This window comes from Symphalangus syndactylus, chromosome 13 (assembly GCF_028878055.3).
Source record: "Symphalangus syndactylus isolate Jambi chromosome 13, NHGRI_mSymSyn1-v2.1_pri, whole genome shotgun sequence".
Taxonomy (NCBI): Eukaryota; Metazoa; Chordata; class Mammalia; order Primates; family Hylobatidae; genus Symphalangus; species Symphalangus syndactylus.
In genome coordinates, this window is record NC_072435.2 from 74608294 (window position 1) to 74624096 (window position 15803).

At 35.2% G+C, this 15803-nt stretch overlaps 1 protein-coding gene across 4 annotated transcripts in view; it reads left to right on the forward strand.

The window, feature by feature from the left end:
• Positions 1 to 15803, forward strand: part of SYT1 (synaptotagmin 1) — a 579008-nt gene that overhangs the window by 341967 nt on the left and 221238 nt on the right. For all 4 annotated transcript variants that reach the window (XM_055236330.2, XM_055236332.2, XM_055236334.2 and 1 more), the window contains one exon: positions 9158 to 9340. In XM_055236330.2, coding sequence (XP_055092305.1) covers positions 9175 to 9340 — 166 coding nt within the window. In that variant the 5' untranslated portion in view covers positions 9158 to 9174. The remainder of the gene's footprint in view (positions 1 to 9157; positions 9341 to 15803) is intronic.

The window sequence follows — 15803 nt, forward strand, 5'->3', positions numbered from 1 at the left end:
ATTAGCTAGCTACTTAAACAGTTTAACCCCTGGTTTTTAACACAAACATTTGCCTTTTAAGCTATTTGTTTATTTTGAGAAACTAACAGCTGCATCTCTCTGCACGTATCCTTTTTGGGCCCAAATTTCCTGATTCCTGGTCCTATTTGCTACTTCTTCTTCATACTTTCCCACCTGCTTCCTGGAAATCAGAGTCATGTTCCCAATTATCCAACAATGTTAAGAAGATAACTATGAGTTGTAATTTACCACTATTGGTTTCAGGAGATGCCATTGTGGGGGCATATTTGAGTTTCCATAATGGGAGGAAGGGTCAGCAAGCAGAAACTCATGGGCTGCTTTAATGGTGTGAATTAATATCTTATTCTCCTATTCTCCAACTCCACATAAAGCATAAAGCTCACTAAATTCTCATTACTTACATCAAGTCTTTAGCACATGGTAAGTGAGACCTAACTAAAAATGATTCTTGTTCTCCCATTAGGGAAAAAAATAATCAAAGGAAGAAAAAAAGTTAAGACCAAGGAAGGGCTATAAGAGAAAATGGAGACTGAAGCATTTCAATCAGAATGAGAAGAGAGGCAGACAGGAGAGAGGGATATGAGAAGGAAAGCCAATAGGGCTTAGGAAGCTGCGGAGAATTTCTGAAGAAGGAAGACAGAAGACATATAGTAGAGGGAACAGAGATGTTTAAAGGAGATTCTTAGGAAAGGCAGCTGGTGAGCATGCAGTATTTCCTTCTGCTTACATTCTTCCAAAGACACCTTCAGCATAACACCTCTACACACCTCTTCAATGTTTGTATTGTGGGATTTGTGACATTGAGGAAGAATGTTTGTTCTCTTCTTAAAGTAAACCTAAGAAGGCCCAGTTATATTCAATTTGCAAAAGCACTATGAGAAATACTTCCTGGAAGGCATACTCTTTAAAAAAAATCTCCCTACACCTCTGAGGAAATTTTTGTGACTTGTTAAATGGGTAAAATCTGGAGGTAACTAGATCCATTTTGGAAAAAAGGGAAGAAGAATCCAGGCACCAGTGTGTTTTAGGTTAGCTAAACTGCTGTGCTTCCAGTTGTTCCAAGGTCTGAAAAACAGCCTTTCATCAGTAGTAGTTTCTTTGGAACTACTGCCATAAGTCAGCTCTCCTCCATAGTGACAGGGCTGTTCAATCTCTTGCTTCCCACTTACTTCCCTCAAGAGAAATTATGTTTGAACTAGACAGAAGATACACCTCAAGCCTGACATTCAAACATCTGCAAACTTATGGAGGATTTTGATATGTTGCTAGACTTTACTTAACTGCCTAAGGATCTTTGGATTTGGAAAGAATTTAAATGAAAGCTTTGACAGTGTTTCATTTTTTTTCCAAAAATATTTCAGAGTAGGTGTTATAGGTCAGATTCCCTGGGAACCTGCTCTCAATCAGAGGCAGTTTACTAGGAAATGTTCTCCATGTAAGAAACTGAAGGAAGCAGATGTACAGACGGGGAGATGCTTGCTGAACTGATATGCCATTACAACAGGCTTTAGCTGATCCTGTAGTGTCCTTCAGAGATGAACTAAATCGAGGCCAGCATCCACCACTCGTTGCGTGAAGGCTATTTCTGGGTAAGGGGGTTTAACCTTCAGCAAGGCAGCTGCTTTTGGTCAAGGGCAATTTCTTTGGAGTGACTCCCTGGCTGTGAGCAATCAGCAGGCAGCACTGCCTGAAGCTGAGGGAAGAGGCTGAAATCCTTATTCTTGAAAGCCCCAGGGCATGGGAAGAAGTGAATAGACATGGCCCTCACTTACGGATTCTACCTATACCCACAGCAGATCAAGGAAAACTTGGATGGAATAAAATCACTACATTCTGCCCTCCACTTCATAATATACTCTAACACCTTCCATAATATCTCCCAGCTTCTTTTTAATAATTATTCCAAGAGTTAGTTTCAATATGGGACTTTTCTGCATTAGAAGACTTTTTTTAGTAATATTTTTTCAACCTCCTCCTGTATGTGCTTTAATTTTGCATGCTATCGTTATAAAATACGATACTTAAATAGAGATGGAAGTAATGCTTTGTCTAAAAATCATGATGCTATTGCAGTATAGTAGACTATCTTACTATGTAATCTGAGAAATCTATATTAATTTGTAGATCTAGAGATAGGTATAAAGTCCTACTAAGAATAATAATTCTAAGAGGACAGAGGGAAGTTGTCATAGCCATCAAAGTCCTGATTTTCCTCATTTTATACCACAAAACTATAAACTTTTCTTTGTATCTCATATTTTTTTCATTTTTCATAACTTATTGGTGTACAGGTGGTATTTGGTTACATGAGTAAGTTCCTTAGTGGTGATTTGTGAGATTTTGGTGCACCCATAGCCCAAGCAGTATACATTGCACCATATTTGTAGTCTTTTATCTCTCACCCCTCTCCCACTTTTCCCAAGTCCCCAAAGTTTGTTGAATGATTCTTATGCCTTTACATCCTTATAGCTTAGCTCCCACATATCAGTGAGAACATACAATGTTTGGTTTTCCATTCCTGAGTTACTTCACTTAGAATAATAGTCTCCAATCTCATCCAGGTTGCTGCAAGTGCCGTTAACTCATTCCTTTTCATGGCTGAGTAGTATTCCATCGTATACATATACTGCAGTTTCTTTATCCACTCATTGATTGATGGGTATTTGGATTGGTTCCATGATTTTGCAATTGCGAATTGTGCTGCTATAAACATGCGTGTGCAAGTATCTTTTTCATATAATGACTTCTTTTCCTCTGGAAAGGTACCCAGTAATGAGATTGCTGGATCAAATTCTAGTTCTAACAAAAGTATAAATTTTAATGATACCTTCATATATTTTCTACATTGTATTTTAGCCAGTGGCCATTTTACGTATTGACTAAATATGTAGCTGCATCATTCATTCTTGAGATTTAGCTTCTGAATTACATTTTAAAGTTTGTTTTTTTTTTTTTTTGAAAATCTGACATTAGGAAATTAAACCTCTTCTGCAAGATCCAGTTTTCTCCAGAATAAAAGTTTTAAAGATTTTTTTTCTTTTTGTAATTTAAAATAATTCAGGTTTACAATATATTGAGAATGTAGACATATAGGGAAAAGTGGGTATTCTTCCACAAGGCTAACACTTTTTAATGCATCTTTTCAGCCTCTTCTTTGCAAAAGATTTCTTAAAGAAAAACTGGACACTTTATATACTGTCTCATAATTTGTGTTTTTACCTAACGCTCCCACGTATTTCCAGGTTTATAGATGGCTACCTTTTAGATAATTTTTATAACATCATTTTATAGATCATTATAATTAAGAGGTCTCTCTGTTGGATAATTTCTGGTCCTTCTAATATTATAAATAATGTTACTACAAACATCCTTATATTAAATTGATTTTATATCCATTTAAGATTAATTTTTTATTGAGAATTCCTAGAAGAAAAATGACCCTTTCTAAAGTTTTTGATATGTTCTGTTAGTTTGGTATCTATAAAGTATCCTTCTAATCTAGTCTCCTTCCTAATTGCCCAGTTTCTTGTACCCTCACCTTCACTATCTATATTTAGCCAGATTTATAAATGAATATGTCATCCCACTGTTATTTTAATTTTTAGTTCTTTATTTGTGAAATTAAAATTTTTATGATTTTGCTTTTAGTTTTTGTCAGGAGGGAGAGGAGTTTGTATTTCTTTCTTTGAAAATTGTTTGTGCTGCTATTTACAATAGCAAAGGCTTGGAACCAACCCAAATGCCCATCAATGATAGAGTGGATAAGGAAAATGTGGCACATATACACCACGGAATAATATGCAGCCATAAAAAAAGAATGAGTTCATGTCCTTTGCAGGGACATGGATGAAGCTGGAAACCATCATTCTCAGCAAACTAACACAAGAACAGAAAACCAAACACTGCATGTTCTCACTCAGACGTGGGAGTTGAATAATGAGAACACATGGATGCAGGGAGGGGAACATCAGATACCAGGACCTTTCAGGGGTGGGGGGCAAGGGGAGGGAGAGCATTAGGACAAATACCTAATGCATGCAGTGCTTAAAACCACCACAGTGCATGTATACCTATGTAACAAACCTGCACGTTCTGCACATATATCCCAGAACTTAAAGTAAAATGAAAAAAAAAAAAAAAGAAAATTGCTAGTGCTGGACTTTCTTTTAGAAGATAATTTAATTTTCTATTCAGTAATATTTTTCTTGGTATATTTCAGGATGCTGAATTCCACTTTAACAAACTAAATGACTGTGCCTCTAAAATTAAGTACTATGTTTCCTTTCAGTAAGATGACTGTGTCTTCCATTCACTGGCAAATAGATTCAAAAGAAAATCATAAATACTTCTTCAGTACTGATTTAATTGTTTAATGATGCTTAAATGTTATTAGTAGAGTAGACCACTAGAAGGAACCTTGGATCAGGCTAAATCTGTGTAGGACCAATCACTTAATCCTGGGAAAGCCACACTCCAATTACTTCTGTAAAATAAGATTGAGTTACTTTTCAGGGTTGTAATAGGAATTGAGAATTTTCTCCTTAAATATCAACAACAGTATTTTGGCACGAAGTAGGTGCCTAATAAATGGAATCATTAGTATTAGCCCCTTTCGGTGTTATTTTATATTAATATGTCCTTTATTTTAGTGGGTTTTCAAACTGCAGGTGTCAAATCATGAGTGGATTGTGAAACTAATGTACACAACTTTGAGATACAACTAGAATTTTTTAGTGATAAAGAATAGAGTAGAATTGAATATATCCAAGTATTCCACAGAAGTGTTTTTATGTGAAACTTCTCTTCAGTATATAATATATATATAGTATATAATATATATATAGTATATAATATATATATAGTATATAATATCTAGGCAGACAGAGTGTGTATACTGGATGACAATGTAAAATAACCTCTTACTATGGGTTGTATCCAAAAACTCCTTCAAAAAAAAAGGATTATATTAGATATTTGTCTCATAGTTTCCAAGTCTCTTGATATTATAGTGGCTAAGACACCTTGGTTCAAATCTCAACTCCATTAATTACTACTGTATGACTTTAACTGTCTGGCTTTTACTGCATAACCTCCTATGACTTACTTTCCTCACCTATGAAATGGGTGATAATTATTGATGGGAATAATATGAAATACTATATGCTTTAATATGTGTAAATCACTTAGCGGGTTCTCAATAATTGTTAGCTTATTTTATAAAGACTGAGTAGAATATCTTTTTTTCTGAAAAAGCAAACTGTGTACATAAAAGAATATAAAGTTATCAGGCTGGGCGCCTGATGGCTCACGCCTGTAATCCCAGCACTTTGGGAGGCCAAAGCGGGCAGATCACTTGAGGTCAGGAGTTTGAGACCAGCCTGGCCAACGTGGTGAAACTCCGTCTCTACTGAAAATACAAAAATTAGCCAGGTGCATTGGTGGGTGCCTGTAATCCTGACTACTCAGGAGGCTGAGGCAGAATTGTTTGAAGCCAAGAGATGGAAGTTGCAGTGAGCAGAAATTGTACCACTGCACTCCAGCCTGGGCTACAGAGCGATACTCTGTCTCAAAAAAATAAAAAACAAAAAATGAAGTCATCACATTAGCCAGGACTGAATAATCAGCTAATTTTTTCATCCACAAAATGATGCCTCCTGATAAGCATTTTATTTCCATAAATATGAATTTTCAAGAACCAAGTAACTATTCTTAGGTTTGCTTTTACAAACAATATTGTCTCTCAAGATATGAAGGAATAAAAATAAAACACTAAGCGATCCCTTAGTCTTTCTTTGTCAGTATATTAGATCCTCAATTACCCACTACATTTTTGTATTTTATGATTTTTTTAAATTTCACGGTGGTATGCACTAAGTAGAAAGAACTTTGTCTATATTTCTTACAATTTTTTTTTATTAAAAATAAGAAATAACAGGGATGATATCATTGGCTGGTAAGAGTTAAAAGCTTATAGCTCTTAATTTTTTGATGAACACCTTCAAAGTATATTTTATGTCTATAGAGGATTGGTTTGGAAATTATAGAAACTTTCTTTGCTTCCCTTAAAAAAAAAGCTGGGTAACTTTAAGAACATTTTCTAAATGTTGACCCTATTTAGCAAAAGTCTTATTGTTCCTATAGTCTTTTATGCCTTTCAAACTATATGTAGAAATTTTTTATGTACAATTATAAGCTGGAGTAAAATGAAAACTATTTAACAACTCAAGAAGTGAAGGAGGATCCAGCTATCAGTACACACAAAGGCTAGAAACAACTGTGTAACCACTTGAAAGTAGCAGCTGGACATCAGTCTGAATGACCAGCAACAATATCCCACCTCTACAACTGAACAAAAATTAAGCAGAAACATAGTTGAGCAATATACCTTTAATGTAATGATGGAGCTATTGTACTTAGCTATTTTCATTTAACTCAATCATTTCCTTTAAATTCTACAGTAAGCCATAATTCCTCAAATATCTTCAACTATCCTGTACAGAGATAAGTAATAATGTGTGTCACATCTGGTGTTTCTCACAGCAAAGGAACAAATTAATTTTTTGAATACGTGCCTGTAATAATGTGTGTATATGTGTATGTGTGTGTGTGTGTGTGTGTACAATTTTAGTCTGGCTGGCTCAATGAAATACAAAAGTTAGGACATCATTAATATCAACAGTTTTACCCAAGTTGTATCAACAGAGCAAACAAAACTTCAAAGTTTTCCAGGGAGATGAGCTCCTAAACTGAACAAAATCAGATAATCAGAAAAAGCTTCTGGGACGTGACTTGAGTTGGAAACAAAAAGTTTCCACATTCTGGACAATTCTGGGAGGCCAAGTGCTATTAGAGATGGGTCGATAGATCAATTGATCAATCAATTGATTGATCCACTGGTAGTTTGTTCCATTGATCCACTGATCTCTGGAACAAACTAATATGCCAGCGGATCAATTGAACAATGGATCAATGGAACAAACTAATATGCCAGACACTATGCTAAATTTTTTGCATAAATTATTTCATACTCATAAAAACCTTACGGATTTGGTCTGATTATTCTCGTTTTACAAAAGAAGAAACTGAAAAACGAAGAAGATCTGAGCCGATATCTGTCCAATTCTACCCTTTAGGATAATATTAGTAGCTAGTAATGGAAAATTAAAAACTTAAAAAAGAGAACGAGGCCAGGTGCAGTGGCTCACACCTGTAATCCCAATACTTGAGAAGGCTGAAACCAGTAGGATCATGTGAGCCCAGGAGCTCAAGGCTGCAATGAGCTATGATCTCACCACTGCTCTCCAGCCTAACAACAGAGCAAGACCCTACCTCATAAGAGAGAGAGCAATAGTCAATTATAAAATAAAATAAAAATTCTTATCTATGTATATGTGTTAGCCTCAGCCATGATCTCCTGGAAGTAGATCCAAAATCTCTGGATTTTGATTAAGATTTTAATAAGAATCTTACACATCTGAGATTATTCTATTTTCAATTGTACTTTCACTAAATATGTAAGTATGCATAACTAACTCACAAATTGTATGAATTTCTTTCTTTCTTTTTTTTTTTTTTTTTTTTTTGAGACAGAGTTTCGCTCTTGTAGCCCAGGCTGGAGTGCAGTAGCAGAATCTTGGCTCACTGCAACCTCCACCTCCCAGGTTCAAGCAATTCTCCTGCCTCAGCCTCCTGACTAGCTAGGATTACAGGTGCCTGCCACCACACCCGGCTAATTTTTATATTTTAGTAGAGATGGGGTTTCTTCATGTTGGCCAGGCTGGTCTTGAACTCCTGACCTCAAGTGATCCACCTGCCTCGGCCTCCCAAAGTGCTGGGATTACAGGAGTGGGCCACCATGCCCAGACTAAATTTCATTTTTTTTTTTAATCTTGTTTGCTGGTTATCTCCATGTCTTTGCAAATTGAAAGGTTTTTATAAGTTCATCTACTTTCCTGTTGAGAACGTGAAGTGAATCCTGTCCAGGCCTCTTTACTTATCTATTTCTGCCCCAAATCATGCCCATTCTTTCCTCAGAAAGCCTGAAATCTTAAGTTGTGCAGGAAAATTACAAAGTCTGGAATATTTTTATATTGGAGAATATTCGTTCATTTCTACTCCCTTAGAATACCTTCCTTACATTTGTACCTTCACGTGTTCTAAGAAAAATCTAGGAAGGGCAGGTTTTAGTTCTTCATATTTCAGAAGGTGGATAAATCAGGAAGTCAAATGCCCTGTTAAAGTTTATTTAGCTAGTGAAGAGGATGAGAACTGATGTCTTCTGAATTCACAGCTGTTTGTATTGATTACTTTATTAATTATTTTGGCATATTTTGGAGGTAAACAAATACTTAAAATAATTGAATAAATTAATAAAATAAAATATTCTAATTAAATAAGCTAAATAAAGTAAAATATCTAAACTTATAAGTTGTGTTTCATTAGCAGCACCTTGATGTATATAGTCAACCATGCCACATTTATAGTGACTTAAAAAAATTACCCAGCAAGACAAGTGAATTATTGATCTGAGTATTGTTTACAATAAATGTCAAAAAAGTGACTGGGGTGAAAACTTACCATCAATAAATACTCAAGAACCAATTACTGTAATTTATTCATAACATCTTATAGTATCAATATTATGAATAATATTACTTATAACCATTTTTAAACTCACTAGCATTTTGAGTACATGTTATCATTTATCAACATTTCCAATACAAATATTGTATCTCTTTTTTCGTTTTAGAAAATACAAAATATTTAAAGTATAAAGCATGTATTTCGTCAAGAATTGTTTCATACACGTTTTGGTAAGATATGGGTTAAAAGTTAAATCTACACAGCAAATAATTGGCTGTATAAATAACTAATAGATTTGACAGTATACATAGTATTGCTGGAATAGAATGCTATTCAGTAACTATGTCTGGTCTTACCTTCTGGGGAAGAACTCTTCACTCGCTGTGGTGCCATAAATATTTCATGAACCAACACAAAGCAATATGCTAATGATGGACTATTTACCCAGTGAGCAGGTGCCACCTCTGATGTTGTTTCATCTCTGGGATACCTTTGATGTGGGAGCAGTTAAGCCATTTTGAATTGTTCTGTCTTTGCTTCCCTCCCCTCACAGCTTCACCTGAACCTAAAATGGTGAGCGAGAGTCACCATGAGGCTCTGGCAGCCCCGCCGGTCACCACTGTCGCGACTGTTCTGCCAAGCAATGCCACAGAGCCAGCCAGTCCTGGAGAAGGAAAGGAAGATGCATTTTCTAAGCTGAAGGAGAAATTTATGAATGAGTTGCATAAAATTCCATGTGAGTATTCTATATTAGTACTTGAGTAAAAATAAGTGGTTGAAAAATACCCTATCCATTGGAAAGAAAGCAGAACTCCTTTTAATATACTATAAATTTACATTTAATTTATTATTATGGGAATGATAGCATCCCAATATAAAACGAAATATTCTTGGAAATGGAATATTCTTCTTGTCTTTAAATATACTCCATAAATGAAAATCCAGTTTACAAAAAAAAAGTCTGCAGCTTGTATTTAATATAGGTATGTTCTTTTCTTTGGTGTCTGTTTCTCTCAAGAATATTAATGTTTATGGTTTCCATTATATTTATTTTGGATTTGCATTTATGAAATTATTTCATTGCAAAGATTGTTTCTGAACAATAGCTAAGGTTTGCCTTCCCAATATCGCAGGTTTGATTTTCTGTCATTCAGTTCTCATCATTTAAAAATCTTATTGTTATTTTTTAAAGTTTCCTTATTGTCATTAAAAAAAACTACACCTAAGTTTATTTGGATAAGTATAGCACTAAGTCTAATCAGTGACATTTAATTTTTTAATTTTATTTTTACATTGACAGATAAAATCATACTGTTTTACAACATCGTGGCTATCATTAACAATATATCTATGGTGTATTCCAGAAAAATGTTAAGAGAGTGAATATAAAGTGTTTCACCACAAAAATAACTATGTGAAGTTATGCATATGTCAAGTAGCAAGATTCAGTTATTCCACAATGTATCAAAATATCATGTTGTAGACAGTAAATATCATGTCATACAAAAGATCTCTCAAACTTATTTCTCCTCTCTAACTGAAATGTATTCTTAGACCAACATCTCCCCAATTGCTACCTCCCCACAATCACCACAGCCACTGGTAACCACCATTCTACTCTCTACTTCTATGAGATCAACTTTTTTAGATTTCACATATGAGTGAGATCATGTAGTATTTATGTTTCTGTGCCTGGATTATTTCACTTAACAGTGTTCACCAGGCTCATTCATGTTGTCACGTATACCAGGATTTCATTTTTTTTATAGCTGAATGGTATCTCTCAAGTGGATGTACCACAGTCCATTCATCCACTGATAAGACAAGGGTTGATTCCATATCTTGGCTATTGTGAAAAATGCTGCAACAAACATGGGAGTGCAGATATCTGTTTGTCATATTGATTTCATTTCTTTGAATACATACCGGGTAGTCGGATTGCTGGATCATATGGTGGTTCTAGTTTTAATTTTTAAAGAAATCTCCATACTATTTTCCATAGTGGTTATAGTAATCTACATTCCCATCAACAGTGTGCAGGGGTTCCCTTTTCTCCACATCCTCGCCAACACTTATATTTGATTTTTTGATAACAGCCATTCTAACAGGTTTGATGTGATATTTCATTGTGGCTTTAATTTGCACTACCTTGATAATTAGTGGTATTAAGCATTTTTTCATATTTCTGTTGACCATTTAAATGTCTTCTTTTGAGAAATGTCTAGTCAGGTTGTTTGCCCTTCTTTTGATTGGGTTATTTGTTTTCTTGCTGTTTGCGGTCCTTACATATTTTGGATATCAACCCCTTACCAGATGTATAGTTTGCAAATATTTTCTCCCCTTCTGTAGAATGTCCTTTTATTTTGTTGATTGTTTCCTCTCCTGTGTAGAAGCTATTTAGTTTGATATAATCCCATTCATCTATTTGCTTTTATTACCTGTGCTTTTTGGGACATATCCAAAAAGTTATTGCCAAGACCATGTCATAAAGCTTTTATCCTGTGTTTTATTCTAGATTCATAATTTTGAATCTTACATTTAAATCTTTAATTCATTTTAGTTGATTTTTGTATATGTTGTGAGATAGAGTATAGTTTCATTCTTATGCATGTGGATATCCAGTTTTCCCAACACCATTTACTAAAGAGACTGTTCTTTCTCCATTGTGGGTTCTTGGCTCTTTTGCTGAAAGTGAGTTGGCAGTAAATGTGTGGATTTCTTTCTGGGTTCTCTATTCTGTTTCATTGTCTATGTGTCTGTTTTTATGCTTGTACCATGCTGTTTTGGTTAGTATAGCTCTATAGTATAAAACTATAACTCTGTAGTATATTTTGAAGTCAGGTAGTATGATACCTCCAACAATGTTCTTTTTGCTCAAGATTACTTTGGCTATTTAGGGATTTGTGTGGTTCCATACAAATTTTAATTTTGTTTTTTCTATTTCTGTGAAGAATGTAATTGGTATTTTGTAGTGTCTTTGTTTGGCATTGCTGTCAGGGCTTTTCTGGCTTTGTAAAATGAGTTTGGAAGTATTCCTTCTTCCCTTTTTGGAAGAGTTTGAGAAGAAATGGTATTAGTTCTTCAAATGTTTCATAGAGATTAGTAGTGAAGATATAAGGTCTTCACTTATGGGAGATTTTTTATTACTGATTCAATCTTTTTGCTCATTACTGATCTATTAAGATATTCTATTTCTTCATAATTCAACCTTGGTAGGTTGTATGTATCAAGGAATGTATCCATGTTTTCTTGGTTATCCAATTTGTTGGTATACAATTGTTCATAAGAGTCCCATGAGCCTTTGCATTTCTGTTGTATCAGTTGCAGTATCTCCTTTTTTGTTTCTTATTTTATTTGAGTCTTCTTTCTTTTTTTTCTTAGTTAGGCTTGCTAAAGATTTGTCAATTTTGTTTAACTTTCAAAAACCCAGTTTTGTAGATCTCAGTTTTGTTCATCTTTTCTGTTTTTTCTATAGTCTCTATTTCATTTCTTTCTACTCTGATCTTTGTTGTTTCCTTCCTTTACTAAATTTGAGCTTAGTTTGTCTTTGTTTTTCTAATTTCTTGAGGTTCAACATTAGGCTATTTATTTGAGATTTTTCTGCTTTTTATGAAATAGATATTTATTTCTATAAAATTCCCTCTTAGAACTGCTTTTGCTATATCGCATAGGTTTTGCTATATTGTGTTTTCTTTTTCATTTGTCTTAAGAAATATTTTGTCTCAAGAAATGTTTGTTTCCTTTTTAACTTCTTCAATGACCCATTATTTATTCAACAGTATGTTGTTTAATTTCCATGTATTTCTGTATTTTTTCTAAAGTCCCTTCTGTTTTTGATTTCTAGTTTTATATCATGGTCAAAAAAATAACTTGATATAGTTTTAATCTTCTTAAATTTATTAAGACTTATTTTGTGGCCTCACATATGATCTATTCTGGGGAATGTTTCATGTGCAGTTGAGAAGAATGTGTATTCTGTAGCTGTTGGACAGAATAATCTATATATGTCTGTTGGTTTGATTAGATGCAAATTGTAGTTTAGGTGATGTTTCCCTACTGATTTCCTGCCTGGATAATATGTCCATTACTGAAAATGGAGTGTTAAGTCACTATTATTTTATTACAGTTGATCTCTCCCTTCAGGTCTATTAATATTTGCTTCACATATTTAGGTGCTCCAATGTTAGGTGCATATATGTTTGCAATTATTATATTCTCTTGCTGAATTTTGACCATTTTTATCATTATATAATGACCTTTTTATTTCTTTTTACAACTTTTGCTTTTATTTTATTTGATCTGATACACATATAGTTATTCCTGCTCTCTTTTGGTTTCCATTTGCATTAGATATCTTTTTTCATTCCTTTATTCTGTATGTCCTTACAGGTGAAGTGTAGACAGCATGTAGCTGGATCTTTTTAAAATCCATTCAGTCACTCTATGCCTTTTGATTGGAGAATTTAACCTATTTACATTTAAAGTAATTATCAATAGTTACTACTGCCATATTATTAATTGTTTTCTAGTTATTTTGTACATTGTTTATTTCTCTCTTTTCTCTCATGCTGTCTTCCCTTGTGGCTAAATTATTTTTCTCTAGCAGTATGTCTGATTCCTTGCTTTTCATTTTTTGTATATCAACTGGAGGTTTCTTCTATGTGGTTACCATGAGGTTTTCAAAAAACATCTATAGTTATAACAGGTTATTTTAAGCTGATAACAAATTAACTTTGATCATGAAAAAACCTCTACAATTTTACTCCTCTACTGTCCACATTTTGAATTTTTATGTCAAAATTTACATATTTTATATTGCATATTCCTTTAAAAATTATTGTAGCTATTATTATTTTTAATTGTTTTGCCTTTTAGCCTTCATACTAAAGTTATAAGTAATTGACACACCAGGATTGCAGTGTTATAGTATTCTGCATTTGACTGTGTACTTACTTTTACCAGCAAATTTTACACTTTTAAACATTTTTGTGTTAATCATTAGCAACTTTTTTTTCAACTTGAAGAACTCCCCTTAGTATTTTTATAAGACAGGCCTGGTGGTAATGAACCCCCACAACTTTTGTTTGTCTAGGAAAGACTTTATCTGTCCTTTATTTCTGAAAGATAGCTTTGCTGGGTACACTATTCTCTGTTGGCACTTTTTTCTTCAGCATGTTTTATAATATTTCACCCTCTCCTGGCCTATGAAATTTCTGTTGAAAAGTTGGCTGCTGGATGTATTGGAACTTCCTTATATATTATTTGCTTCTTTTCTCTTGCTGCTCTCAGGATCCTCTTTTTTGTCTTTGATCCTTGACAATTTGAGTATATATCTTGGGGTAGTCTTATTTGGAATGAATTTAATTGGAGACCTTTGATTTTTCTGTATCTGGATACTTACATATTTCTCCAGGTTTAAGAAATTTTCTGCTACCATTTATTTATTTATTTACTTTTTTTTCTTTTTTTTTTCTTTGACGGAGTTTTGCTTGTTACCTAGACTGAGGTGCAGTGGCACGATCTTGGCTCACTGCAACCTCCACCTCCCAGGTTCAAGTGATTCGCCTGCCTCAGCCTCCAAAGTAGCTAGGATTACAGGTGTCTGCCACCATGCCCAGCTAATTTTTTGTATTTTTAGTAGAGACGGGGTTTTACCATGTTGGCCCAGCTGGTCTCGAACTCCTGACCTCGGGTGATCCACCCACCTTGGCATCCTAAAGTGCTGGGATTCCAGGCTTAAGCCACTGCACCTGGCCTACTTTAAATAAGCTCCCCACTCTTTGTCTCTGTCTTCTTTTTGATCTCCTGTGGCTTGATTGTTTGCTCTGTTGATGCTGTCCCATAAATCCCATGAGCTTTCTTCATTTCTTCTCATTCTTTTTTCTTCTCTATTTTTAAATAGCCTGTCTTCAAAATCAAAGATTCTTTCTTCTGTTTGACCAGTTCTGCTGTTAATACCCTCTACTGCATTTTTTTCTTTCATTATATTTTTCTCAACTCCACTTTTCATTTCATTCATTGTATTTCTTAGCTGCAAGAATACTTTTTTATTATTTAAACCTCTATTAAATGTCTTATTCTGGTCTCATACTATTTTCTCCTTTTGTTTTCTTGAAGTTCACTGAGCTTCCTTAGTTATTTGAAATTATTTGTCAGGCATTTTATACCTCTCCATTTATTTACGGTCAGTCACTCGCACCTTATTTTTTTCCTTTGGTGATTTGTTTCCCTGATTCTTCTTGATCTTTATGATCATGTATCAATGTCTGTGTATTTGAAGAAATAGGCACTTACTTCAGTCTTCACAGTCTTGATAGACAGGCTTTGTCTGTGAAAGCCCTGCAGTAGGGTTTGGTGCTAGAGTGCATCAGAAGCCCAGGGCAGTTGCAACCAGCATGGCATCGCCAGAGCCTGGGGCCCACTGTGGCAGGTGAAGCCCTGCAGTGGGCAAGAAGCCTGGGGCAGATGCAAATGGAAAGACACTAAGGTGCTCTAGAAGCTGGATGCAGCTGAAGCCAGTGCAGTGCTGACGGAAGCCTAGGGCCCACTACAGCAGGTATGGCACTGGGGCAGACCAAAGCCTGGGACAGCTGTGGCCAGCATAGCACTTCCAGAATCTCAGGGCAATTGTGGCCATAAGAGTGCTGCCAGAAGCCTGAGGTCCACAACAGCAAGCATAGTACTAGGACAGCTGAAGCCAAGGGCCACTAATGCTGCCTGCTGCTGAGGGCAACCTGAAGCCCAAGACCACTGATACCAACTCAGTGGTGATACATACCAGAGATCAAGTTTGCCATACAAGCCTGAAGCCTGGGGCTGTGTGGTCCCTCCTGGCACCAGGGCAAGTTTAGAGGCTCAGTCACCGGTATAGGTCTTGAATATAAGGCCATGGGGGTCTGCCTGGTACTCAGTTTTACTGTGCAGTTGCAATGCTAGGGTCCAAGGCAAAGTCCTGTGCTCACTTCCCTCTCTTTCTCCCAAGTTGACAGTATCTCTTTCTGCACCTGTGCTGCCTGGGGCTAGGGAAAGGGTGATGCAGGTGTTGTAGAACTGTCCTTCCTATCTCTTCAATGCATTTTTTCTTATTATTATGCTACCACCAGCTACTGTGAGCTTTCATGTGGTTTCCTTAGCTCTTGTGAAGTTATTTTCATGCATGGATAGTTGTTCAAACTTATGATTTTGTGGGAGATGGTATC